This window comes from Heloderma suspectum, chromosome 2 (assembly GCF_057233095.1).
Source record: "Heloderma suspectum isolate Gila_16-S chromosome 2, 16-S_ref, whole genome shotgun sequence".
In the NCBI taxonomy this organism is placed as follows: domain Eukaryota; kingdom Metazoa; phylum Chordata; class Lepidosauria; order Squamata; family Helodermatidae; genus Heloderma; species Heloderma suspectum.
This window is the reverse complement of record NC_139459.1, coordinates 164,110,332-164,136,362: the sequence shown is the minus strand read 5'-3', so window position 1 is coordinate 164,136,362 and position 26,031 is coordinate 164,110,332. Positions and strand designations below refer to the sequence as shown.

General features: G+C 44.3%; 1 protein-coding gene across 4 annotated transcripts in view; it reads right to left on the bottom strand.

The window, feature by feature from the left end:
- The window catches only part of PRKCSH (PRKCSH beta subunit of glucosidase II), a 67,871-nt gene that overhangs the window by 19,654 nt on the left and 22,186 nt on the right, over window positions 1-26,031 (bottom strand). For 2 of the 4 annotated variants that reach the window (XM_084835676.1, XM_084835674.1), the window contains exons 10-13: window positions 24,693-24,779; window positions 19,770-19,931; window positions 18,734-18,830; window positions 2,133-2,202 (exon numbers count right to left, since the gene is read on the bottom strand). In XM_084835676.1, the coding sequence (XP_084691802.1) occupies window positions 2,133-2,202; window positions 18,734-18,830; window positions 19,770-19,931; window positions 24,693-24,779 (416 nt within the window). The remainder of the gene's footprint in view (window positions 1-2,132; window positions 2,203-18,733; window positions 18,831-19,769; window positions 19,932-24,692; window positions 24,780-26,031) is intronic. The other 2 variants (XM_084835677.1, XM_084835675.1) reach the window with 1 other exon arrangement.

The window sequence follows — 26,031 nt, the reverse complement described above, 5'->3', positions numbered from 1 at the left end:
GCCTCAGCAGAATTCACATTGACTCTTTTTCGCACAGGGGTCCTCAAACATCCATCATGCTGAGTTCCCATAAATAAAAGGGGAAAGGAGGAAGGACTACATGGGTTAGAGCCAGAATATTGAAAATGGTCCTGGGAAGAAGAGGACCCCCTCCTCCAGACTATGAAAATAAGGTCGCTGCCTCAGCCCAATGCAGCCAAGGGTGCCATCTATCCAAACCACTGGGTGCCTGGGAAACAGGCCAGGGAGTACAAGCACCATTGTTTGAAGCCAGAGGGGAAGGCTGTGAGGAAGAGAAATAGGGCCATGTCAAGCAGGAAGTAGCATTACAAACTTCAAGAGCCCTATGCTGATCTGGAAGGCAGAGTTCTCCTGATCATGGGAGCTCTGGAAGCATGTTCTCCTGAACATGCTTACAGAGCCCTTTACAGACTCTTGTGTTGAACACACGAAGGTCTAACCAGCAGGCCACGTCCCTCTACTTGCTTTCACCCTACACATAAGCAGGTGAACACTTGCATAGGACTAAGAAGACTTCATCTAAGGCACAGGAATTGGCAAAAGGTGTGGGTCCCCGTATTTCTCTCTTCCACTGCCAAAAAATGAGGCCTTAGTAGGTTTAGGGTTATTAGGAGAGCCCTTCATTTTTTGCTGAGGAGGAGTAAGACAAAATTGGCAAGGAGTTGGGGCGTGTATTTTAATACATACAGTGAGGATGGTGAAGTCATATTGTCTTAGACTCTAGGAAGCATCTACAGAATAGAAAGCCAATTTGGAATGACTGTCCCTGTTACAAACTATACTGGGGGTTCTTAGTGTACCAGCTAGGTTATTACACTGCAGACTCTCAGCAGTCCTTCTCCCAGACACCTCCAACATCCCTGCTGGGGTGGCAGAACAGTTAGAGGGAGCTTCCAGTGTTAGGACAATTTAAACCCATAACTGCGGGAGGACATAGAGCTTGTAGGCTGCCAATTTAAATGCAGAGTCAGACTTTAAGGAAACTGAAAAATATCCAACTGGTCTCACCTGCTGAGGCAGGAAAGTATGTTTGAGGGGATGCCTGGCAGAAGCTGGAGACCTTGTTAATGCTTTGTTCAGGGAGGCCAGGCTGCATGACCTCAAGTCTGTTCTGTCCTTGCTAGAAAAAAAAATCTGCAGATTCCCCTGCCAGCAATTGCCTCACCTCCATTTTGGAATGGCTACTGAGTGCCCACCCAAATCTGGTTTCCTCTCAAGTTGACCATTTCATCAGATGTATAGGTGGACCTTATGGATCCTGTTAGCTCTCTCTCTGGTGATGTGAGATGCAGCAGATCAAGTGATAATGGTGAAATGATTGAGAGATTTATGGGTGTTCAGTAGGACTGTTTGCAATGGAGGAAAGTCTTAGAAGATGGTGATAATGATGGTGGCCTTGTCCCCGAGGTCCATCAGGTTCCCTTCCTCTTGTTCAATTGCTATACAACTGGAACGAGACAGACTGGCAGGGCATTAAATGTTCTCTTTCCCACCCCACCCACCACCCCAGGTCCAGCCAATTTGTTGTGTAGCTTAAAGATTGACCCTGAATATATTAAGGAACAGGTATAATGCCTCAACGTGCCAGCTGTTCAGGCCTCTCTAGCCACTTCTCACCGCTCCGTACCTCACTGGCAGTCTCAGTGATTAGATCCAAAGTGCAAGAGAGTCAACAGAATCCCCCTCAAATGTATTGAAATGCATTGTGTGGTTAACTGGTTTAACTATTCACAGGTAGCATGACCACTTAGTTTTGATTTGTTAAAGAATATGCTGATCAGAGGACTGCTATTAAAAATGGCAGACTTGGTGGGTGCCCCTGAAGCATGCATGGATACACATTATCCCACCGCCTAGTCCCTGTAAAATGTGTTAGGAATAGGGATGCTGGAGAAGTCCGCCACGGACTCAAATGAGGCCAGATTCCAAAGAATCCAACCTCCGGAGTCCACGGTGCCCACCCACCCCCGGACCAGACGTTCGGGAATTCACCCACCCCTAGTTAGGAATGCACAAAAACTGGGCAAAGCAGCAACAGGGTGGTGCTCCCTCCTCTCCATGGAGGCCTATAACATCCTCGAGGAGCAGCAGCACTTAGCCCACAGCCATACCTGATAGATTCCTCCATTTCTTTCAGGGACTTCTCTACCTCTTCAAATTGCTCCCGGGCCTTTTCAGCAGCTGGAAAACACATATGACAATAAGACTGGCTGCAACATTGAATGAAAATGGTAATTCATACTAAGTTCTCTGCAGAATTCCCTTCTATGCAACCGCACCTCAAGCCTGCAGCCTGGGCAAGTCATGTTTTCACCTGTAAAATGGTAATACAATTACCAACCCTAAAGGGCCACTGCAGGTGGGTGAGAAGACAGAAAATGAAGACCATAAAGCACTTTCACAAGAACTTTCAAAACAGTAAGCCGTAACACCCAGACTGCCACATCCACTTTCAGTGATTTGTTCTTCTGCCTAGCAGGTTGCCCACCCCTGGCCTAGCTGTTCTTAAGATCAGAAAAACTCTTCCTGCTCTGAAGCAGTTCAACCTCATAGCAATCCTGCAAGGTAAGCCACTATTTATCCCATTACACAACAGAGAACTGAGGCGGAGAGCACAACTTGGTCATTTGGGTCAAGATATGAACTGCAACTCCCAGGTGTACTCTGCACTGCTTTCCCCTTACATGCTTATTCCCTCTTCACCTAGAGAGTGTGAACAGGGAGATTATAGCTGGCTTGTGTCCTGCATGAAGAAATCTTTCACATTTCAGAACTGGAAGCTGCTTTGGACATTCAAAGGTAGGAGCAAAAAAGAGCAAGAGCAAGTGACTTTGGGTCTTGTCCAAAGGAGGGTGAGGGTGAGAACAAGAAACAATGGATTGTCTGCTCAGATTTAGCCTAATAATAGCAATCTAAAAGGACCATTTCCTTCTTATTGCAGACCAAGAGCTAACCACTGGACAATTTCAATACTCCTGGGACAGCTGAAGAGCAGTGCACTAGATGATGCTCATCTCTGCCCTTGGCAGAGAGGGGAATGAGGCCGCAAAGCAGACGCAGATGTGTTTGAGCCTTGCAAGCAGCCCAGAGAAGAACTTGTAGGGACTTCGTTGCCACTGATCTCAGCCTCTTCTTTTTATTTCCTTATTAATATTTGTTACCCCACTCTTCAATCCAGAGGATACTTGAGCAACCTACAGCAAAATTAAAATCCAGAACCATTTTTAAAAGTTTAAAGCAACAGCAATAATCTTGTGATTTCAGGAACTGATGCTTGACTTCGCTTACTTTCCTCTTCTCCCTGTCCCATTCCTTTTTCTTTTTGCACCTTTTCTCTGCTCTCAAATTTTTCTTTATGGGCAGAGCCATTAAATCCACTTCTCTCTAATAAAAAAACCTACCTCTACCAGAAATTCCTTTTGACTATTAAACGGGGCCAAAAACATCAATCCCAAATGCAGCCATTTATGACTGGACACCTCTGTGCATCTTCACTATCACTGGCTCCCCCTGGCTTTGAAAATTAGTCTCTTCCTCTATGGAGAAAAGCTTACTAGAAATGGATCCCTAATTTGTGCCTAAGTTCTATCCTTGACTGCTCTGACGCTGTTTCCCTAAGCTTTCAGTTCAGGATAAAGTATGTCCATATAGCTGTAAAAGTTACCTGAGTATTAAGGCTAAGTAACTTATAAGAATTGGAATAATAAGGAATCATGTGGGTAATACTTCTGTCTGGAAGAACTCATCAACTATTAGGGATGTCAGAGAATTCCGCCACGGATCTCGGTGAGGCCGAATGCCAGTGCATTCGGCCCCCCGAAATCCATGGCGGAACGAAGCCCCCCGCCCCACGAAAGGCACGCGAAACGGGACACTTACCCGGTGCCATTCGTGCTGCTCTGCGAATGGCGTCGGCGGCCGCCATTCCCTTCATCACTATAGCCGTGATAGGCTATGTAAATACTTACGCAGCCTATCATGGCTAATGCAGGGACGCCATTTGCATCCCTGCAGAAGCCGTGATAGGCTGCGTAAGTATTTACGTAGCCTATCACGGCAAAAAAAAGGGAACGCAAATGGCGGCTACGGCAGTCGCCATTTGCGTCCCTGCAGGCTGCCCAGCGGCCAGATGTCCGGCTGCGGGTGGCCCCGGCCGGCAACTCTGCAGAATCTCCGCTGAGCGGAGCCAGCCAGAGAGAATTTCGGGGGGAGGGACGGAGCGCTTCCCCCCCACCGCGAATGTCACCCTTTGAAAAAGTGACTTTCCTACATCCCTATCAACTATGATGGGAATCTGGGATACACCACCACCATCTAGTGGATATCAGGGGAAGCAGCAGGTTAAGTAATCTCATTTGGCTTTGAGCCAGAGACCAACGCATAACAACCCTTTTCCCATATTTCAGAAGTATACAGAAAGAGCTCAGGAGTTCATGATGGAGGACCTGCAGTGGAAGCACTGAACCTCTCAAGACCAGACCATGTTCAGAGTGGTGAGATCTGCTCTCCAACATATATAATTCCGCCCTTCAACAACCGAAGGGACCTTCTAAGGCTTGCATACCAGCAGAGTAATCCCAAGGACTGAACTTAAATGCCCCTTTTAGGTTCAGTAAGCTGGCCAGGAGAGAACTTGGTTTTTTTCTTTCAAACAATTGCCTTCTACACATAATCCAAGACTTGTTAAGGATCATAAAATACTTCAGGGGCTGCACTCAAGCCATAAAACGAGAGCTGTAATTTAAGCATTTTGAACTTCAGTGTTTCAAAAGTGCACACTGTGCCATTTTCATCTGAGGAACCACATGCTTCTGCGCCAGGGGAGGTCAAGCCCCCTCCCATACCTGACCGCAAGCCTGAGCCTACACACATCATCTTTCTGATGGTTAACCACATATTACAGATCTAAGCAGATATTCTTTATACTTAAGCAAATATTAAGAAACTAAGCAACTGTGGCCTTGATCTTATGGATTATAGAAAAGCACAACTGTGTAAAGTCCCTGTATAAGTAGCTGGATGTAGTCCTGCCTCTTCAAGCCTAGTTTGTTAATTCTGCAAAACAGTGGCACCATTTATGTTACGTTACCCAGGATACTTAAGACACAGGGTACCAGACTGGACAAGATTATCACCAGGGCCACTTCTTAGTACTAAATAGGGCTGCAACATTTAGTTGATTATTTGTTTAAACAATTAAAAATCTTTTGATGGTTTAAAGAAGGCAGTGTAGCCAATGGTAAGGGATGATGGGAGTAGTAAGCCAAAACATCTGGAGGGCCACACATTTCCCACCCCTGGATTAGAGAGACCCTCAATTAATTGTGCAGGGTTTTTAAATAGTTAACTATTTTTAATGCAATTACTTACCCAAGGTATAGGGAGTAGGTGCCATCTTAGAGGCATTCCTCCTTTCACACAGGAGGAAATGGCTCTAAAATAATGCCTTCTATGAAAAATATGTACATTTAAAAATCAAGAAAAAACTCTCCATGACTTCAGATCTATTAGTTTATGCATATGCACATTTATGCAGGTAATGGACATTTAACAGATTTGAATAATCAGGTAAGATGTTTAACAGATAAATAGAAGGACTGCTTTTTAAACACAGATAAACACATGGGAAGACAGTGAATTCAAAAGAAGTAGGGGTATCTGATAATGGTAAGGGTAGGTGTGTGCATGTGCGTGTATATATGTATCCACCCATCCCCTTCAGGTATGCAGGGAGTCAAATATTGTGGTTTAGTTCCAGTTGGATTCAGCTGTGAATGAAGCCATTCTAGTTTAGTTCCATTAAGACTGATAAAAGAATCTGTAACTGGCTCAGGTCTAGTTCATATGGGAAAAAGTAAATGATCGTGTTACACTGCTGATTTGCTTATGTAATAAGGCAGTTAATACCTTTGGGATATTGTATCCTAACAGCCTTCAACATGTATCAACAGTAGGGAGAGAAATGGGGAATGGAAAATTATTTATCCTTGCTCACTACTTGATGCAATATGATGGGAAAACAAAGAGATTATATAATTATACACATATAATTCTCTTGCTCAACTACATACCACCTACCTCACATCAACCCATGCTGTCAGATTCCTATAGTCCGTCAGAGCTATGAGGACACTGGAGGCTGCTGCACTCTGCACTGTATTGGACCTTGCAGACCTGTCTGTAAGGGAGCTCTCTTTTTAAAACAACTTGGCCTTTAAGGAAGTGGTTGCTGAAATGTTTTAACAGTTACAGAATGTGGCTATGCAACACAGGATAGGGAGGGAGGCACTCCACAGCACACAGAAATATTGCCCCAGTTTGGCCATAACATTTTGCAGCTTATTAAGTCAAGATATGCTCAAACTTTGTGCCTATGTGCATCGTCCCTTCCTCCTCAACATGCCACAGTTGGAGATTTCCTGGGTTAATTAACCATAACTTCCCCTTAGAGATGTAAGATTTCTGGAAATTTTGAGGCCATGGAAAAAAAATGGTTTTTTTCCGGGTGGGGGTGGGTGGGAAAAAACAGAAATTTTGGGGAAAATTGGAAATTAAGGGAAATTTTTTTAGCACTCCTTACAGATCTAGTCACTTTGTTGCTTTAAGACAGCCTTCCCCAATGTGGTGCCCTCCAGATATTTTGAACTTCAGCTCCCATCAGCCTCAGGCAGCATGGCCAATGGTCAGGAATGCCGGACATTGTAGTCCAAAACATGTGGAAGGCACCAGGTTGGGGAGGGCTGTTTTAAGAACATAAAGTAGCATTTTTGTTCCTAAAGTGGATTTTATGTGTAACTTGGTTTGCTTATGAAATTATCATTATATTTTAAAACTTTAAAAAATAAACTCAGTAAATTTGTAATTATTTTCAGAATAAATGATACTTTTACATTTAATATACCAAACATTTACTGTCAAGAATACACAATGGTAACTCCACTCCCGTGTTAGGAACTGAGCATAAATGTCTATCAGTAAAATATACTTTAGACCAATGATTTTCATAAGGAATGAATAACTATGCTGGAAAACTTACAGAGAGAATTAAAAAACATTTTTCCTCATGGCTTCATTATTTCAAGACATTTTACATCTCTAGTCTTTCTATAAAAGTGTTCTTATTACATAGTTTTTAGAAATCATTTTGTGGGGAGTAAAAGCTGGGAAACAATATATAAACACTTTGTCTTAAATTCTAAAAGAAAATATTTCATGATCCAAAGCTGTTCAATTTTTCAGGAAAAAAAACGAAGATGATCCTTGGGGGAAAACACATTTCCCCCTGAATTTTCCCAGTTTTTTCTCCAGGCATTCACATCTCTACTGCCCCTTATGTCCGAACCAGGAAACTATGGTTACCAGATGAGTAATTATAGTTACCAGATAAGAAACCAGGATATGAAGCCATGATCTGAGGTTGGTTTCAGATCCTGGTTACCACAGTTTCCTGGTTTGGACATAACAGGAAATGATGGTCAACTTCCTCAAGAAGTCTTCAATCATGACACACTGCGAAGGGAAAAAAGAAGGGGTGGAGCAGATGTGCACAAGGCTCATCCATATGTCTGCTTATTAAGCCAAGATATGTTATATGTCTGAACGGGGGCACTGTCTTCTTCCTCTACCAAGCTGTTTATCTGCAGCCCGGCCAGTAAATTGCAGTCTTACAGTAAATTGCACCTCAGTCCGTCCAGCCTATTTTTTTTATTTATTTATTTATTTATTAAATTTCTTAATCGCCCATCTGGCTGGTCACCCGGCCACTCTGGCCAATGTACAATATAATACAAACAGTTTTAAAGCAATAAAATTACACATTAAAACATCATTTCAGAGAGCCAGTGTGGTGTAGTGGCAAGAGTGTTGGACTAGGAGCTGGGAGATCCGGGCTCTAGTCCCCACTCAGCCATGGAAGCTCACTGGGTGACTTTGGGCCAGTCACACGCTCTCAGCCTAACCAACCTCACAGGGTTGTTGTTGTGAGGATAAAATGGAGAGGAGGAGGATAATGTAAGCCGCCTTGGGTTCCTTGCAAGAGGAAAAAAGGCGGGGTATAAATGCAATAAATAAATAAACCATTTTCTAAAATTTCCCTAACCCACCCCAAATGCTTGCCTGAACAATCAAGTTTTCAACATGTGGCGGAAGCTCATTAAAGAGGGGGCATGGCGGAGTTCCCTAGGGAGGGAGTGCCACAGAGTGGGGGAGAAAAGGCCCTCTCCCTCGTCCTCACCAGCCTAGCTGTCCTGGCTGATGGGACAGATAGAAGGCCATCTGAGGCTGATCTTGTTGAGTGACCTATCTGGTGTCGCTGGAGGCACTCCTTGAGATAGGCTGGGCCGGAATTGCATAGGGTTTTAAAGGTCAAAACCAACACCTTGAGTTTGGCCCAGAAAACAACTGGCAACCAGCGCAACTCTTCAGCACTGGAGTGATGTGATCATGCCGGCAGCTGCCTTTAATCAGGGAAGCTGCCGCATTCTGCACCAGCTGCAGCTTCCGAACCGTCTTCAAGGGTAACCCCACGTACAGCGCATTACAGTAGTCTAGACAAGAGGAGACCAGGGCATGTACTACCGATGGGAGCAGATGGTCAGAAAGGTAGGGATGCAGCCGCTGTACCAGATGGAGTTGGTACAGCGCTGTCCGGCTCACAGCTGACACCTGAGCCTCCATGGACAGCTGGGAGTCTAAAATTACTCCCAGGCTGCAGCCTGGTCTTTCAAGGGTAGCCGTACCCCATTCAACACCAGGTCAACATCCCCCAACCTCCTCTTGTCTCCCACCAAAAGTACCTCAGTCTTGTCAGGGTTCAGCTTCAGCTTATTCCTCCCCATCTTCAGACATTTGGGAAGACAGACTAGACAAACCCCAATGTATAAAAGTTATCCTAAACATTGGTTTTAGTCACAGCTCATTCTGGCTGAGGCAGGCAGTGCACTACCACATCAGTTATTTTAGTTGAACTGGATCTGAACAGCGTAACAGTTCAAGGGTTCAACAACAAAATTACAAACCATGGTTTGGGTTCTATTTTGATTTAGGATAGAAAAAAGAAAAGCCTGAGCCAGTTTTTGTTTGGGCTTTGACTCCCCTCCTGTGCTCCACTGTCCCCTTCCCCAAATAGCTGGAATTACTGAAAAATAAAACAAACCAGTTTCAATACCTTAACTGCAGCAAAAAAGGAATTCTGGCAAATCAAAATACTTCCACGTTTACACACACGTACAGCTTTGATTGCTTGCAAAAATGGTATGTTCTGAGGGTTCTCAACTTCTGCTAAGGAGAAGGCCACAAGCAGAGCCATTCGCTTTATGCTGCATGAGCCACTTTAAACAGCCAGCCCTGCCAATTGATTGCTTTTCGCTTCCTGAACATTAGAGATCTGAGAAATGGCATATCTGCTTAGCAATGCTAATGGAAGTGATCTATTCAGGTGGCACATGTTCCCAGAACACAAAGTGCAGACATGCCTTGGGCTTCCCAGTTCATTTTATTATAGCTATAAAACAGCTTTTTGCTACGCCTGGTACATTTTGACAAGCTCTGTTCTATGGCTCCGGCAGAGCCTGCTTGGAAACTGGACGGGCTTTGGAAGAACTGCACAAAGTCTCTGGTCAGTTGGGTGGCAGCTCCTTTAAACTCCACCCCAAATTTGGGGAACAGTTAAAAGAGCCCACTGCCTTCCCAAGCTGGTGCCACATGGCCCTAGGGCAAACCCAATAACAGCAGATTCCACGAGAAGCCCAAGCCACCTGAAAGAGGAAGCATCACATTAAACCTAAGCACCATGCTAAAGTAGGATCCCTTCACTGAGACAATCGGGGTATCAGGGTGAATCCAGACATTCCACTGCATGTAACTACTTAGCTCATGTGGCCGTTTGTTAATATGAAGACATGTGTATGAGCAGCAGCTCTCTTCAGAGAGGGGCTTGAGGATCCACTGAGATAGCCCTACTCCAGCTGCTCAAGGCTGGTTTCATGACATCAACCTGGGGGCAGTTCAGTGGAACCTCTCTCACACATCCCCTGCAAGTGCTATATTTAGACCTCAGGTAAAGCTAACAGTTTATTTACGCTTTTCGTGGTGGTGACTCAACTTTTCCCTGTTTTGTCTCTCTAAGAACAGAGAGCAGAAATGGTCAAGTTATACATCCATTTAAGATATTTTTACCTCACTTTCAAAGGCTCAAGGAGATTTACAGGAATCAATAAAGTAAGGACACAAACAAAATCAACAAAAAACAATTCAACCAGCACAAGCATCTGAGAACATGAACACCCACACAACAAGCAATAAGATCAGGAGCCATGATGCCATTTGAAACAAGGAGGTCTTTCAACCTCAACAGAAAGATGTGAGGGGGAAGCAACCTGGGGCCTTGGGTATTGCCCCAATTCAGACATAAGAAACTACAGTTTGGTATGACATCTGAATTGACAAACCGTCATTTGTGATCGGCCAAACCAGAATCAGGAACCATGGCTTGAAGAGTTTTGCTAACTATGGATGGCAGTGTCTGTACTAACAAGCCAGAGTGATGGCCATCACTCCACCTCCAGAAGCCACTGCACTATGGATTCAGGCACCCTGAATAGATAGAAAATAAAAGCAGACTGGCAGCTTTAAACTATAATTTTCCCGATTATTTGGGTTATGGTTAGAGCATGCCATTGTTTGGCATGATGTCTAAATGAAGCCTTGGTTTAAACACCTCAGAAACGACGCTATCCAAGGAAGATGAAGACAACAGTTCCCAGGTGTCACAGGCAAATCCATCAGCCACAGCCTATGTTGTAGGCTGAAACAGCCAGTGCATACTTTGCCAAGCTGAGAGTAAACCATTTCCCTTCCAACCTGGCCTACCAGGTGCTTCAGTGATACACCAACAGTACAGAGAGTGAGTTCACATGTAACATTAAGCCATGCTTTGATATTACATGAACAAGCCCTGTGCTTGTGTGCTTCCTCCTCCCCCATCTCTAGTGTGCCCTGCTTTAATAAGTGACTTCCATTTTTGTAGAAATTGTAGCTTGCCACTACATCCAAACCTAGAGACCATGGTTTGCACTTGCCCTCAAAACCTGGATCACAAACCAAGATCAAAGTGTGGCTTGCAGTCCTGGTGTACACTGAATAAAGCAGTGTGTACAAGTTGGTTTGTGTAAGGCTAAATCAGAGATTCAAAGGACTGGACTGTGATTTAGCACTGAAAGCATGTTCAGTAGTCTCAATTATTGCTTGGCCATAATCATACAACAGAGCAGGAATAATATGAGTTTAAGCACCAGATCTGGCACCCACAATATTGAATTTGAGTTGAGGCTGTAGGGGAAAAAAGCCCACCATTTATAGGAGAATGGCAGGAGGTGGAAGAGATGAGTGATTGGCAAATGTAACAAAAGGGATACAGGATACTCAAGATAGCAGTAGAGGCCTCAGTCCCATCCTCCTGCGCCACAAACATTTTGAGTCCCAACCCTTCTCCTGCAGCCAGTAACCATTCTGAAGAAAAAACAAGAATTGTGCAAACAAAGCATGTAAATTAAGTGCATGCGGCCACACTGACTACATATGTAGATGTCTCACGAGGCCTTAAATTAGACTTCAAAGTCAAGAAAAGAGAATGAGTTGGTCAACAACACAAAATGACTTAGCTTCAGCATCTCTCTACATTACAAACCAGTGTGTGCTTATCCTAGCTGACATGAGCATTGAGACTCCACATTTGGAGACATGTTGAGAAGAATGCGCAAAATTCTCCCCCCCAATGTGTCCTCTCTCTTGGGTGCTTGTTATACAGTTTTTATGTTCTCCCCCTCACACACACAATATTCTTGGCAACAGTATCTAAGGTACAGATCAATAAGCAAAGAGTGATAAAGAGATCTGACTACCAGGAGGTTGGCCAGGCTTGCTCTACTTTAATGCACTTCATACAGGCCTTGCCAGGAATGGAGCACTGTTCTAGGTGGCATTCACTCCCAACGCTTGGAATCCAGAGCAGCATAAAAATTCTGATACCTTGCTCTTGACAGAGCCCACAGCAAGGCAATGTGCTCCTGCTGTGGGTTATTAGAGAGGATCTGCTCGTCTTCCGCAAGCTCCCAGGAGCAGGCTGACGACCACTTCAAGGAGAGAGAGGCAGTTTAAGAAGAAGAATCACCTCTCAAAGCCCCAGGTTTTGTCTTTTTCTTGGGATAAAGGCCCTGGCCAGAAGACAGAAAGCAGGAGATGTGGCTTTAAAACTGTCCTGTTATCCAACAAATTTGCAGCAGATCTGATGACCAAGGAGACTACCAGCTCTTTGGGAGGCACAGTCAAGGGGAAGAATGTCTTCAAATGACCCTGAAAGCTACTAAACACACAGGAATTTCTTCGAAGTGCATAAAAAGCTTCCACATGTGCTGCCCAGAAAGACAAATCAGCCCAGCACTGAGTGGCAGCCTTGAGTACAACAGCACTGAAGCGGAACAGGTTGCCAGTCCAGCTTCCAGGCAACTGCCCATCACAACAGACTCAGAGACCTGGTTCACATGATCAAACAGCCCGCCATAGCTTATTTAAGCCAAGGTGGGCTGTGGTGTTGGTGGCTGGCCATTTTGAATATTCAAGCCACAGCTTGTCATGTCATTGAGACATGGGTGGCAGGGGTCATGAGAGGATTAAACTACGCTTGCATAACACATGGCCTGTTCTACGGTTATGCACTGCCTGGGTTCAGACAACATAACAAGCTGCGGCTTGAATATTCAGAAACCACCTGGCATGTACTGTGGGCTGCAGTGATTGCGCAAACCAGATCAGAAGGCCAAACACACATTATTCCTGCAGCATGATTTGCTGTGGGAGTTATCTGGGGCAGATCATTTCTTTGTGAAACTGGACCAAAGTGGGACAAGAGAAACTTCAGCTGGGGGTGTTTACTGGACAGGTTGTGGCAGCAAATGGGAACTAAGTAGCCCGATAGTGATGGAAAGGCACCCACTGAATATGCACCATAACCAGAAGCGTGGACTATTAAAATTCTTGGCAGAGTGTAGCCACTGACATGTGTGGGCATGTGTAAACATTTGTGTCCATCTCTCTCCTCCTCTCACTCCATCACTCACTTTTTGTCTGGCATCAAGGAATGTGGGATTAGGGCTATGCATGGACCCCCCGATCCACTTTGGATGCTGCTCCAAACCCTCCTAATCTGCCTCACTTTGACTTGGACCGATTCAGAGCCCCTCCGCTTCAACTCAGTTCCAGATCCGAAATGAGATCTGGATATCCGGACCACGCAGTTTGGGCATTTTCCCATTGACTTGCATGGGAAAACACAAATGGCCATCACTTTTTCAGTTTTCATGACAAATACATAAAACTTGGGGACCTCTCTGCTGACATGGAGGGGATGCCACCTGCCAAATTTCACACAGTTTGGCCCAGTACTCTTTGTGCTAGGTGCAGCTGAACTTTGAGTTTTTCCACAAAAACTCTCAAAGCAATAAGCTATACCTCTCAGTGCCACCCCCTGCCTGCTCAGCTGTCTATGGCCATGTTTCCATGACAACAGAAGGAGAAGCCAATGGAGGAGTACTAGATTTTAATTTAAAAGAAATCAGCTTTGCTGCAATGTGGTCCATGCAGGGCTCCACAACCAGGTTCTCCACACCAGTAAAAATCACTTCACAGAACATACTTCCTGGTGGGGGTGGGGGTTGGAGTGAGCATCATCTGACTGACAGGGCTGCTCCACCAATAAGTGAGGCTTCTCCCACTCTCCCCCACTTTCTTCTTTCCCCTGAAAGTCCAGATGCACCTGCATTTCAGGAGCAGCCTCCTTGACCATAATGGGAGTTACTTCTGAGTAGACAGACATATGCTTGTGCTGGGAAAGAGAGCAGTAAACACAAAGGGGACTGGGTAAAACGAGGATCCAAAAAATCAAAAAGGGATCTTCCTGATTTCATATGATTTTTAATGGGGGGACCCACAAAACCACCATCCAATCACAAAGCACATCTGCCTCCATGGACTGAAGCAGCAAAATCATAGATCCGCCATAGCCGCGGTGGAAAAAATTGGATTCAAAGCATGGATCCTTAGGGATCCTCATGATTTTTACAAGGAAGATATCTCCAAACACTGTCATATTACACAGCCCATCTATGCCCATGGATTGAGTGACAAAAAATATAAGATTTTGGGGCTTCATAGCACCGTCATGTTATAAAGCCATGGATAAGACACCCAATTCAATATGGATCCTCTACATTTTTACATTGGGTCCCCCCTACCCAACCGCCCCCATCAAAGCACAGAACTCATCTTTGTCCAAGTATGCACACTAAAAATCCCATATCTTTTGCTTCACCTCAAATGGTGTGAAAAATCATCTGAAATCAAGAGGATCCCTGCCTTGGATTCCTGTTTTTGCGCCATGGCTGCACCCACAAGTGGCAGATCCGTGATTTTTCTGCTTCAGTCCGTGGAGACAGATGCGCTCTGTGATTGGATGGTGGCTTGGGGAGTCTCCCCTTTAAAAACCATATGAAATCATGAAGATCCCCTTTTCGATTGCATGGATCCTTGTTTTACTTTCTTCCAGCACAAAGAGGGAAACCAGCCCTCATTTTAACCCTCAGGATCTCTATAACAAAGGGGTGTGATGCCTTGTTAATTGAGGGGGTAAATCACTGGTGTTTTGCTAACTGCTAACTTGGGAAACACACCCAAGGACTGCTAGCCGCCTCCTGCTCATGAGGAGGAGACAGCTAGTGAGTGGCAGGGACGTGTGCCTCACCTCCTCCTCCTGCCTGGGTGATTCACGGTGATTTTTGCAAATAAGTCTATGTGCACATAGACTTACAATTGCCATGTTTTTTAAGAACATGGCGATTGTGGCAGAGGCAGAGGAACGGGCAAGCAGAGCAGGGGCTGGGGGGGGGGGCTTTCTCACTTCTCATTTCCCTAAGTAACACTACCAGAATAATCTGTCTCTGAAACACAGCCATTTTTCTCCAGTTATTCAATCTCCCCCCCTCCTCCACCACTGTCTCTGATTGGAGATTGCTGGGTTACATTCAGCCCTGATTTGACAACTAGAGTTTCCATTAGCCAAAGCTGCCTCCTTCCCTCCTCAACCCTTTGCTGAACTTTATGAAGTTGATACTTTTGACGCCAGGCTGTCTGGCTTGCTCAGAACGAATCACCAAGTCAGACGAGGTGCTTCGTATACAAGTTGCTTCAGCCTCGTACCACACAGAGGCACCTCCGAAACAGCCCACTTTGACTCATTATTCAGGTTTCGGACTGAAGTGGTGCAGAGCCCAATGTGAGATGTCCATTTCTCACCTATGAAATGCAAGGTAATTCTCTGACAGGCTGAAATCACTCCTCTCGCTCCAATGGAAAGAAAGAGCTCGATTTGCTGGTCTTGACCTCACACCTCTCCTGCCTGTGACCACCTAATTGTCAACGGTGCCCCACGTTAAAACAAACGGTCACTTGCAAATACTTGGTTGCCTCTTACCAAATTAACTCCAGCTACTGCATAGGGAGAAAGCTCTGCTGTACTTACCACAAGGTAAGTACAGCAGTTAGCAAAGCACCAAATATTCATGGAGCCTCATCTTGGGTGAGGTCTACTGGATCCAATACCTTCCTTGCATGATTAGCTTTCCTGCAAGATTAGTCACTTGCAGCATCACAGCCCACAGTTGTCACTTTCTCCATGAAAACCTTCTACAAATGCTTTGGGATTATGACACTGCATGAATTCAAGTAAACCATTATATCTTTAGCCCTCAGCCAATGTTATTTATAACTAGACAGAGGGAGAAGGTAGCTCCTCACAGCTGTAGAGTCAAATGTAATTAAGGAATTCTTTTCAGGACAAGCGCATCTAAGTCACTGCACAGTCCCCACCCTGGAAAAAACGATCTAAGCAGCTTTGCTTTGTTCGGAGAAAATGAGGAGGGCTATTTTCTTACACACATAAACAGCTCCCCTTTCCAGCTATGTGCTAAAAGCAGGAGCTCATCTCATCTTAGAGCAAATGGCTTTTGTTTTGTGATGTGATGGCACATTTGCCTTGCTTTAAGCTCATAAGCCTCTTTATGACATTTCTTTTAACAGAAAAAGAACCGGTGTGTCTGTGTGTGTGTGTGTGTGCGTGTGTGTTACCACTGGCAGTTGTACTCCACAAAGAGAAAAGAAAGAAAAAACACTCTGAACTTTCCAATCTCCTTAAAGATCTTCGACTAAAAGACCAGTCAATAAGGGATGCAGTTAAATATATTCAGCAAAGGAAGGAACATCTATACAAAAATAGAAGTCAAAAGCCTAGAGCGCTTTGGGGACAGGATAATTAACAAAAAAAATCAGAATTTAAGAGCATAGGAAAAGGGTAAAGGTTTCTAGCCCTTATAGCTGCAGATATATGCTTGGAAGTGCACAGGCCATGCCTGCTGACATCTCAAAAGCAAGAAATGTGGAGGAATGAGATTCTCAGTAGTTGGAAGTGGGACTCCACTGCCCTTAACCTTCCCCATGATTAGCAAAACCAGACTATGCAGAACAAAAATGGTAAAATTTTGCAAAAGAAAAAACTGTAAAATTTACTCTATTTGCCTATTTATACAAGTTACAAAATTCAGCTTGTCTTAGTTCAAAATTTGGATTGCCTAGATGCAGAATGTAGTTTCTTTAGCTTGGGGAACACACAACCCTGCTCAAGACTTGCCCACACTCAGAAGAGCAAACAAAGGCCACCTCTGTTGCCTGCAGTCTCTCATTCCCAGCTCATATGTATTCCAAATGCCCAAAAGAACTGCTGCACAGGCAAACAGACATAGCATGTTCCTCTTTTTTGCCTCCAATTAGCAGGCACCACTTTGTTTTCTGAGAGCTCTCATACAGCAATACTGACATTGATGTAAAGGAAGACAGAGTGCCCATATACAACATTTCTGCCATCAGAGAGGAGTGACCTTACATCAAGATCCCAGAAACTTTGAGTTGGCAAGACCCAGCAAATAATTCATTTGCCTTTGATTTTTTCAGAGATACAGACAGGCTTAGAATGCTGAGCTGTCTTTCAGCTCTAGCCCTAGAACTCCTCAAGCACCCCCTGTTCCTTGTTCCTTCGCCACTCCTGTCACCACTGTGCTCTCTGTCCTGCTAGTGTTCCCAAACAGCAGAAGAGCATGCATCAAGATGGTCTTAAAAATAAGAGTTCTCAATGCAGCCAAACAAGCCCACCTAGCAGAAAGACCTGCTTAATACAGTGCATCTTCACAAGGGCTCAAAGGGGGGCTTTCTTCCCAGCTCCTGGGGCAGGGGCACAGAAACTCAGGCCCGTGAGCCAAATCCAGCCTACCTGGCATCTCAAACTGGGCTTCCAGCATTCTTCAGATGGCTTCTCTTGGCCCCAATCCCTTCCCCAAATGGTTTGGGGCTTTCCCAGCTTTTCTGCAGGTTTTTCCCCATTCTAAAAGGTTGAAATGCCTCTCCTAAGGCTCTGCTAGTGGCATTAAGCTAAATTGTGCTGGTATTTTGGGCCCGACCCTTTTTGCCGTCGGCCCCACTCGGTTTGCATTCAGCCCCACCCCACTGCTGAAGGGTGGTCCTCAAGAGCTTGTCTGAAATGGAATTTTGCCCTCAGGCTGATAGAGGCTCAACACCCCTGTCCTAGAGGCCTGCCCCAAATATCTCCCAGAGGGAACACCTGGGGAGACATCCCCTCAAAGTGCCAGCCGCCAAAATGGAAATAGCTACTGTGGTGCTGGCCCTATGAAAGCCTTCGCCTCCCTGAAGTCAAGAGAGAATGGGAGGAGACCCATGAGCTCCCAGGGGAGATAACCACCATCATCAAAATTGCAAATGGCTCCACTAGGAAACATTCCTGAGCAAAGTTAGCCATGGTGACCACCAACATCACCAACCCCATGCTGACCAACCCCTTTTTAGCATCTAAAAACCAGATCTGAGCACATTCATATGTGTCTTGCCTAAAAAAACCCTCTTACAAATGGCAAGTCCAAGAGATGACCTGGACAGATAAGGCAGCACTGGTCACAAATACATTAGAGTAAAATAAAATATAAGAGATTGAATACCAGCTCCAAGTAAAAAGCGACAAATGCAGAGCTGTCTAAACACCAGCTCAACTCAAGGCTCAGAGTACGTACACACATATGTGCACTGAATTCCTCCATCCTGACTAGGGGCGGTGGTGCAAGTAGGACTCTAGACTATTAGAGATCATGCAGCCTAGCCTCCTGCCTCAGGCAGGATATCCTAGAAAAACAATTTTATGACAAACATGTCAGTATTTTGTATTGGCAAACAGGTCATTTAATTGTTACCTGCTTAATCACTCTCCCGTGACTTTCCACAGTCTGTTTTAGATGCAGCTATCAGAAAACATTTTCTGTTATCTGGGTTACTCATAAATACATTCAAAATGCAGTGCCATCTTACTTGTCATCTTCCCATTAATACTACAAGAAACGCAACTGATTCCCATTTTACAGATGAGAAAAGGAGAGCAATGTGACTCCTCACAACAACCCAAAGTATTATTTTAATGTAGCTTCAACTGAAACCAAGAGGGCTACCTCTTTTCTATGCAGTAAATCCACAGGCAGGCCTGGGCTTACTAAACACAATCATGGAGTCCCCTTCCATTTGAAAGGATGCTTCGGAAAGAATGACCTACCATCAATTAGAGCTTGCGTGGCTTCATCGTAAGGGGGCATCTTCTCCCCTTCATCCTCCGCTGCCTGAGTATCAGAGGATGGCTTGGGTGGGGGGACCTGTAGAGACAACAAGGCAACAGGTAGTGATCATCTATTTCAACCCCAAACCCAGACCATACACACCCAGAGCAGAAGGAAAACAAAGAAGGATAGTGGCAGAAACTAACACATAGAGACCTGAAGAGCTGATTGATAGATACCAAGTGACCAAGAGCTTTCCAAGGAAGGAGATGACCAACTCAAGGGAGGGGAAGAGCAGGAAGAAACATGTGCTAGGGTTAGTGAAGAATTCACTCTTGATACTAAACAGGGATCAGCTCAGATATTGCCAGAAAACAACTATTCAGCTGAATATACTAATACATGTCCCTTGAAAGGACTCACAAAAATAGGCTACATAAATATACCCAGAAAAACAGAAGAAAAGCCCAGAATTTGAAAACAGAACTGAATCCCTCCAAAAAAGAAAAAAGGGTGATATTTCCCATACATGATGAACAGGCTCCACTGTCCCATTACTACGCCAGGAGAGGCAAACCCAGCCCCCACTTGACTTTCATCCTGCTGGATATGGAAGGAGGCTGCTCATCTTCTGGAATTCTACACATTCCTGTATGGAATTTGTGATCTTAAAATCACTTTTCATTTTAAAGTGTGTAGCCCCCAGGGCTGCGAAAATGGGCTTGAATACATAGTCACCAGAAGGCTCCAGAGGAAGAAGTTAGCGTGACCAGCATGGTTACCTTTCCACCCATCCTCCATAGAATTTGGTCAGGAGCCTTTACCCATATCACTCCCTTGTCACCGTATTCCTCCTTGACCAACTTCTCTCAATTCAAACAAACATAAAAACATTGTTTTCAGGATAAAGTATGCAAAAACAAGCACACTTGCATACATTTTCCTGTGATGCATGGTTTTGCCTGCAGAATTCAAGTTAGGAGCAGGGGTATCCCTGTATATTTCATTTGTAGACTTCTACAACATAGTTAGTACCTTCACCTCCTCATCAATGCCATCTTCATCAGTTTCTTCCTCTTCATCATCCTCTTCATCATAGTCCTCATCAGGAGGTAACTGGTCCACATGGGCATCAGGTTGATTATCTGGCTCTTCCTCTACTGGGGGCTTTGGTGGAGGCTGAACATCAGGCAAGCTCTAGAGAGGGAAGACTTGAGCTTAGCCCAACATTAGCAGAATACCTGATTTCTGCACTCAGTTAACTGTTTTGAACATTCGAAGAGCAAGGAAGAACAAATACCAAAGACATCACCTTTTCTGGGCCAGGAGTTCCTGAGGAGCCTGCCTTTCCAAAGATCCTTCAGAGAAGGCTTCACACTGGATAAGGTAGCCCCAGTTCCCCAGGAGTAGGAAATTAGTGCCCACCAAGATTCTGTAGTTCTCAAAAAGCCGATCTAAATCTACACAGTCCAAACAGTTCTGACAAAAGCATTAGCCTATTTATGCTTCCTATTATATCCTGCCTTTCTGACCAATCTAAGAATGCAAAGCATCTTATAAATATATCAACGCAATACAAATTATGCAATGAAACCACTGCAAAAGCATTTCACAATATATCAATTACTCCAAAAAGTGAGGTACAAAAGGCTGTACAGAGGGAGAGGAGAGCTGGGCCATTCCACTAGCCCTGCTGAAAGAATTAATTCCTTCCCCCCTTCCACACTCCATTCCTTTTTCCTTGTGTATCATGTATTTTTAAGACCCTGATGCTGGGAAAGATTGAAGGCAAAAGGAGAAGGGGATGGCAGAGGATGAGATGGCTAGATAGCATCACCGATGCAATGAATATGAACTTGAGCACACTCCGGGAGAGAGCGGAGGACAGGAAGGCCTGGCGTGCTATGGTCCATGGGGTCACAAAGAGTCGGACACGACTTAACGACTGAACAAGATCATGTATTCTTAGACTGTAAGCTTGTGGGCAGGGACTGCCTTGTTTAATTGATCATATGTAAGCCACTCTGGAAGCCACTTCAACTGAGAAGCAGCATAAAAATACTTCATATAAAATAAATAAATACAATGAAGGAAAAACTGATGAAGTATAATAGTGGCATAAAGCCAATTGTTAAAATCAAAAGGATTTCAGCTTAATTAACTGCTAAAATCTATATTCATTTAAAAAAAAAAGTCAAATTCTAAAAATTCAAGGACTATAAGCCAGCGCTGTATAGTGGCTGCAGAGTGTGCTGGACCAGTAAGCCACACACCAGAGGAGTGGGGTGGGAGACCGTACAGCTCATTCCAGTCGTGGCTTATCATGACATCCAAAGAGTGCACAACCTATATGCATCATTCCTGAGACTCAAGGGGAAGCCAGTCTACTAACCCATTGCATAGAATGAACAGTTTCTAATGATGCCTTACAAGAACCACAGGGAAAAATGTAATTAGTAGTCTAGTCCACTACATATCTACTCAGAAGTCAGCTCACTATAGTCAATGGGGCTTACTCCCAGGAAACGGCATAGGATTGGAGCTTACACTTCCCACATGCCCTGTCCGTAATGGTTGCTTCCCTGTTATATAAGTTTTCCAAGGTTAGGAGCCTCAGGAGACACTCTGGTAGACCAAATAAAAACATTTCATTTGAAGGCGTAGCTCTTACTATTGGGATGTGTTTTTATTGTAAGCTTCTTTAGACATGCTTTTAACGGGAAACAGTGTTTTTCAAGTCAAAGCGTTCACAGTAACCTTTAAAGCCCTAAACAGTTTGGGGTCAGGTTATCTAAAGGACCACCATCACTGAACAGTCCTACCCTTATGTTAAGACCAGTGTCACATACACTATTTGTATAACCACCCACCGCATAAAATAAATTAGGATGTCAGGCATGAGAGGCAGGGTCTTCTCAGTGTTGTCACACAGGGTTATGAAACTCCCTTCCAACAGAACTACACAAAGACACCACATTGCAGGCCTTAAAAATTTGACTGTTCCACAACATAACTTAATTTGCACTGCTATTTTATGGGGGCTTTGAGATTCTGAACTATATAGCACGGGTGGGAAGAAAGTAGACCTCCAGAAGCCATGCTAGCAGGGGCTTCTGAGAGCTGAAGTCTGAAACATTTGGAGATTTACTTTCTGCTATATACTATTTGAAGTCTATGATACATCTGCTGTCTTGGCTGTGTATGTTGCCCTGTGAGGGCAATGCCCTAAAAGGCAGCCAATAAATATTTTAAATATTTTTAAAATCTATAAATAAGCTGTAATAGACCTCTTTCCAAGGAGATAGAAATATATAAGGAAATCAATCCTATTACATTTATATCCTGTTTCTTCCCATGAAACTCAGAGTAATATAAGTAGGAATCCCAAGCGGTCTCCCATCCAGGCACTGAGTAGACGCACCTGTTTGGCAATTTTGCAATATCAGCCTTCCCAAACCTGATGCCCTTCAGGTGTTTTAGACAACAACTCCCAGCATTCCTGACTATTGACAATTTTGCCTGGGGCTGATGGGGATTGTAGTCCAACATACCTGGAGGGCACCAGCTTGGAGAAGGCTGTGCTATATCATGTGCCTTCAAGACCAAACTCTTATTTCACAATCATACCATAGTGTTCAGGATCTAACAAAAAGGTGTCATGCAAATTTAAGGATATAGGCATGAACTGAATATTGCTACTGCAACTGGTTCAAATGAAGTACCAGAGCCTCTACTACTCTGCCGCCCTGCCAGAGTCACAAAGATAAAGTCGAACCTCTCCCAAGAGTCTGTTTTAAAAAAAAACACACACATTTTCCACACCTATGAATATAGACAGACAAGTTCCCAGTTAAAAAGGTATACACAGTCTTAATAAAGCAGATCCCCTGATGAGAATTATTGTAATACTCCCTCAGTAGCTATATTTTGTCGAAAACTTCATTTCTAAAAGGTTAAGAATAAATTCCAGTTACCCACAAATGAGTTTCTAATTACCTCCTTATTTTAAACCATATTAAATGAGTGAATTTTACCATCAGCAATTTATTCCATTCTCCTTTTTAACCAATCCTCACTAGATAAAGTATCCATTTTTCATTTAGATGCTTTTTCAGTTCTGTTAACAAGTTAATCATCATTTCTTTATTCTCCTCTCTTACATAATCTTTGATGAATCCTAAAAGAACTACTAACGGACTTTTAACTTATCCGGTTATCACTTACCAACACAGCAATTACATCTTCCAAAAGCAAACCCTTTGGGGGCAGGCTCCCCCAATACGACAACCATCTGCCAGAGGTTGCCTTAAACAGCTTGTATGAAAACAAGGTCTTGTATGTATCATCATCTCACCAAGCTGGTTTATTTAGCAAAGGGTTGTTCTTTTTAAAAAAAAGTAGAGGGAAAAAATCACTCTCATGCTTTAAGTCTGAGACTATATAAAATTGCACCAGTCCATTCTGTTTCTACCCTCAGGGAAAGTCAACACACTGACAGCAAGAATGGTCATGATCTACTTGTGGTTGAAAATGGGCTTCTTGTATTCAATTCTGTGACAACTAATACAAATAAAAAGATTTGCATATACTAACCATAACATGAAAGCATCACTTGTATTGGCCTTCCCCAACCTGGTGTCCTCCAGATTCCTTGGAATACAACATGCTAGCTGGGGATGATGGCAGTTGTAGTACATCACATCTGGAGGGCATCAGGTTAGGGAAGGCTGGTCTATATCAAGGTCCTGAAAAGATCAAATTTCAAATTTGGGCAAGACCATATTCACAAAACAAACCAGAAAAGCAAAAGATCAAATATATGTCATTCCACAGTGCTGGAGAAGACCTTAAAGCCATACTGGGGGGGGGGGGGGGTGTTGTGTTGCAAGCTCCTTTTTCACAATGTCTGGAGCAGGGGTAGGCAACCTTCTCGAGACTGCAAGCACATTTCAGAGGTTGAAAGAGTGTTTGTGGGGAACAGCCACCACACTCTCCTCCCCCTCCCTCCACACTCACTTCCTCCTTTTTCTGCCCAAAACAAGGAAGCAGAAATGGAGGAGAGAGGAAACCTCAGATGGGAGGTGCTAAGCATGATGACGAGCTTATGACCTATAAGGCAACAGCAGCAGGGGGAGGAGGAAGCGAAAATCCTCAGGGGATCTGGCAGGTGCACTCAGGGGTCCTGGTGGGCACCACTGTGCCCATGAGTACTGCGGTGCTGACCCATGGCCAAAGTGTTAGGGAATGCTGGGAAGTTCCACCAAGTAACAGCTATTGTTAAAAGAAGAGCCTACAAGTATAGAATATCAAGTCATGAGACCTAGCTGTGAACCAAGAAGATTCAGGCCCAAATCTTGTTTCTGCCATGAACAACCTAGGTGGCCTCAGGCAAGCCACTCTTCTCTCAGTCTCAACACCTCAGCTGAAATCTGGGAACATACTGACCTACCTTACAGAGATATTGTACAGATTAATGAAATAACATATGTGAAGTACTTAGAACACTCTGAAAATGCTATATAATTGTCAAATATTACTACAACTCTACACAGTAAAAAGGACCTCTACATGCACCTGCGTCTGCTAAGGCATCACACAGTCCCATCAGCCCCAATTATGAAGAGGACAAAAAGACAGAACTCCTCTTTCCTCTATAAACTCAGGCCTGGAAAACGACATCCACCCACCCCTTTAAGGTGGCCCTCCTCCCAGTATTCTGGAGCTTCGTGACCAGGGACTCATACTGCCGTAGTCAGGGCTACCCCCTGTCCTGGAACCCTGAGCAAGTGTACATGCAAGAGAAACAGAATTTCTTCACCTAACCATGTGGGCCCTTCTCAAAGCCACTGCAGCCACACAGCTGCCTGACTAAGCTGTCCTTGTCAAATTCATTCCCCAGATGAGATCATCTGAGCTGCTTGGGGCAGCGGTAGAGGAAGACTGGGTTGGCACACTGACCTCTGCTCTGTACTTCTCCTTGATCGCCGCCCACACAGTGTCCTGGAAACCACCCATGTCCACCTGAACGTTGTTGTCCAGCAAGGTCTGGAAGAACAAGAGTCACATTTTACTCTCACACAGTTTCATATGCTCCAGGGCTGAACCGTAATTCAAACTAAGTACCAGGCAGGCCTCTTCCCGTTCCCCAGATTGGGGATGCATTTTGGAAAGACAATAGCTAGCCAGGCTGTACAAGGTCACTTGTGATAAGGAACGTGCGAAGAGCCCTGCTGGATGAGACCAGCGGTCCATATAGTCAAGCACCCTGACTCCAGCAGTGGCCAGCCAGATTCTTGCAGGAAGCCCCTATGTATGATGTAACCCAAGATGTGCCACGATCTCTTTGTAACTCACCAACGTGGCAAAACTAAACCATATACTGGAGTTAGCACAACCAGATTCAGAATCCATTTTGTTCTGCTCTTCTGTTAGCCATTAGCTAAGAGGGAGGGACAGCAATGTTTGCTAATCCATCACCCATGTCCCAGACACACAAACATTCACCTCTGAAAATGACATGAAAATACACTGCTCTGAGCAGCTGAATTTTGCCTCTGATCTCTGGACACTTCATTGAAGTATAAGGCTTGATAAGTTCAAATAGGATGTTTTGCTTGCTAGGGTCAAGGTAAGATGTTTGTTGAGCAATATTACTAGCTAACATAGTGCAAAACAGAATGCTTAATAGGCAACTTAGGGTGTAATCCTATGTGCGTTTAAGACAGAAAAAAGTCTTACAACTCCCAGCATCCCCCAGCCAAGCATGCTGGCTGGGGGAAGCTGGGAGTTGTAGGACTTATTTCTGTCTAAACATACATATGATTGCATTCTTAAGGCGTTTGGGAGGGGTTCTTATTACCTATAAATGGAAATGCCCAATTAGGATAAGCCCTGGTTCTGAGCCAGAGCATACCAGTTCAGAAGGGACAATAGTATACACCTTTGAACTATGTCAATCTCTCTGTCCTGACGACTAGACACAAGCAAGGCTATGCCATGGAGAAGTTCTCTGAAGCACAAGAGAATAAAACTGGCCACTGGGGCAGGAGCTTCGGTGCCCATGACTCAACTTCTCAGTTTGGTAAGGATGCAGAGTTTGCCTATTAATAGAAACAGAATTAGCTACTCAATTTGCAGCCTAAAGAGATTTTCTCAAGCAGTTCAAAAAATGAAGCCACGTTGCAATTTAATTTATTGGTGTGCATTCAGTTAGTGAAAGCCACTGCTTAATGTTTTATATTATGTTTTTTGTGGATTGTTAATCTGGGTTTGAGTTGTTCGGTACAGCTATTTTAGT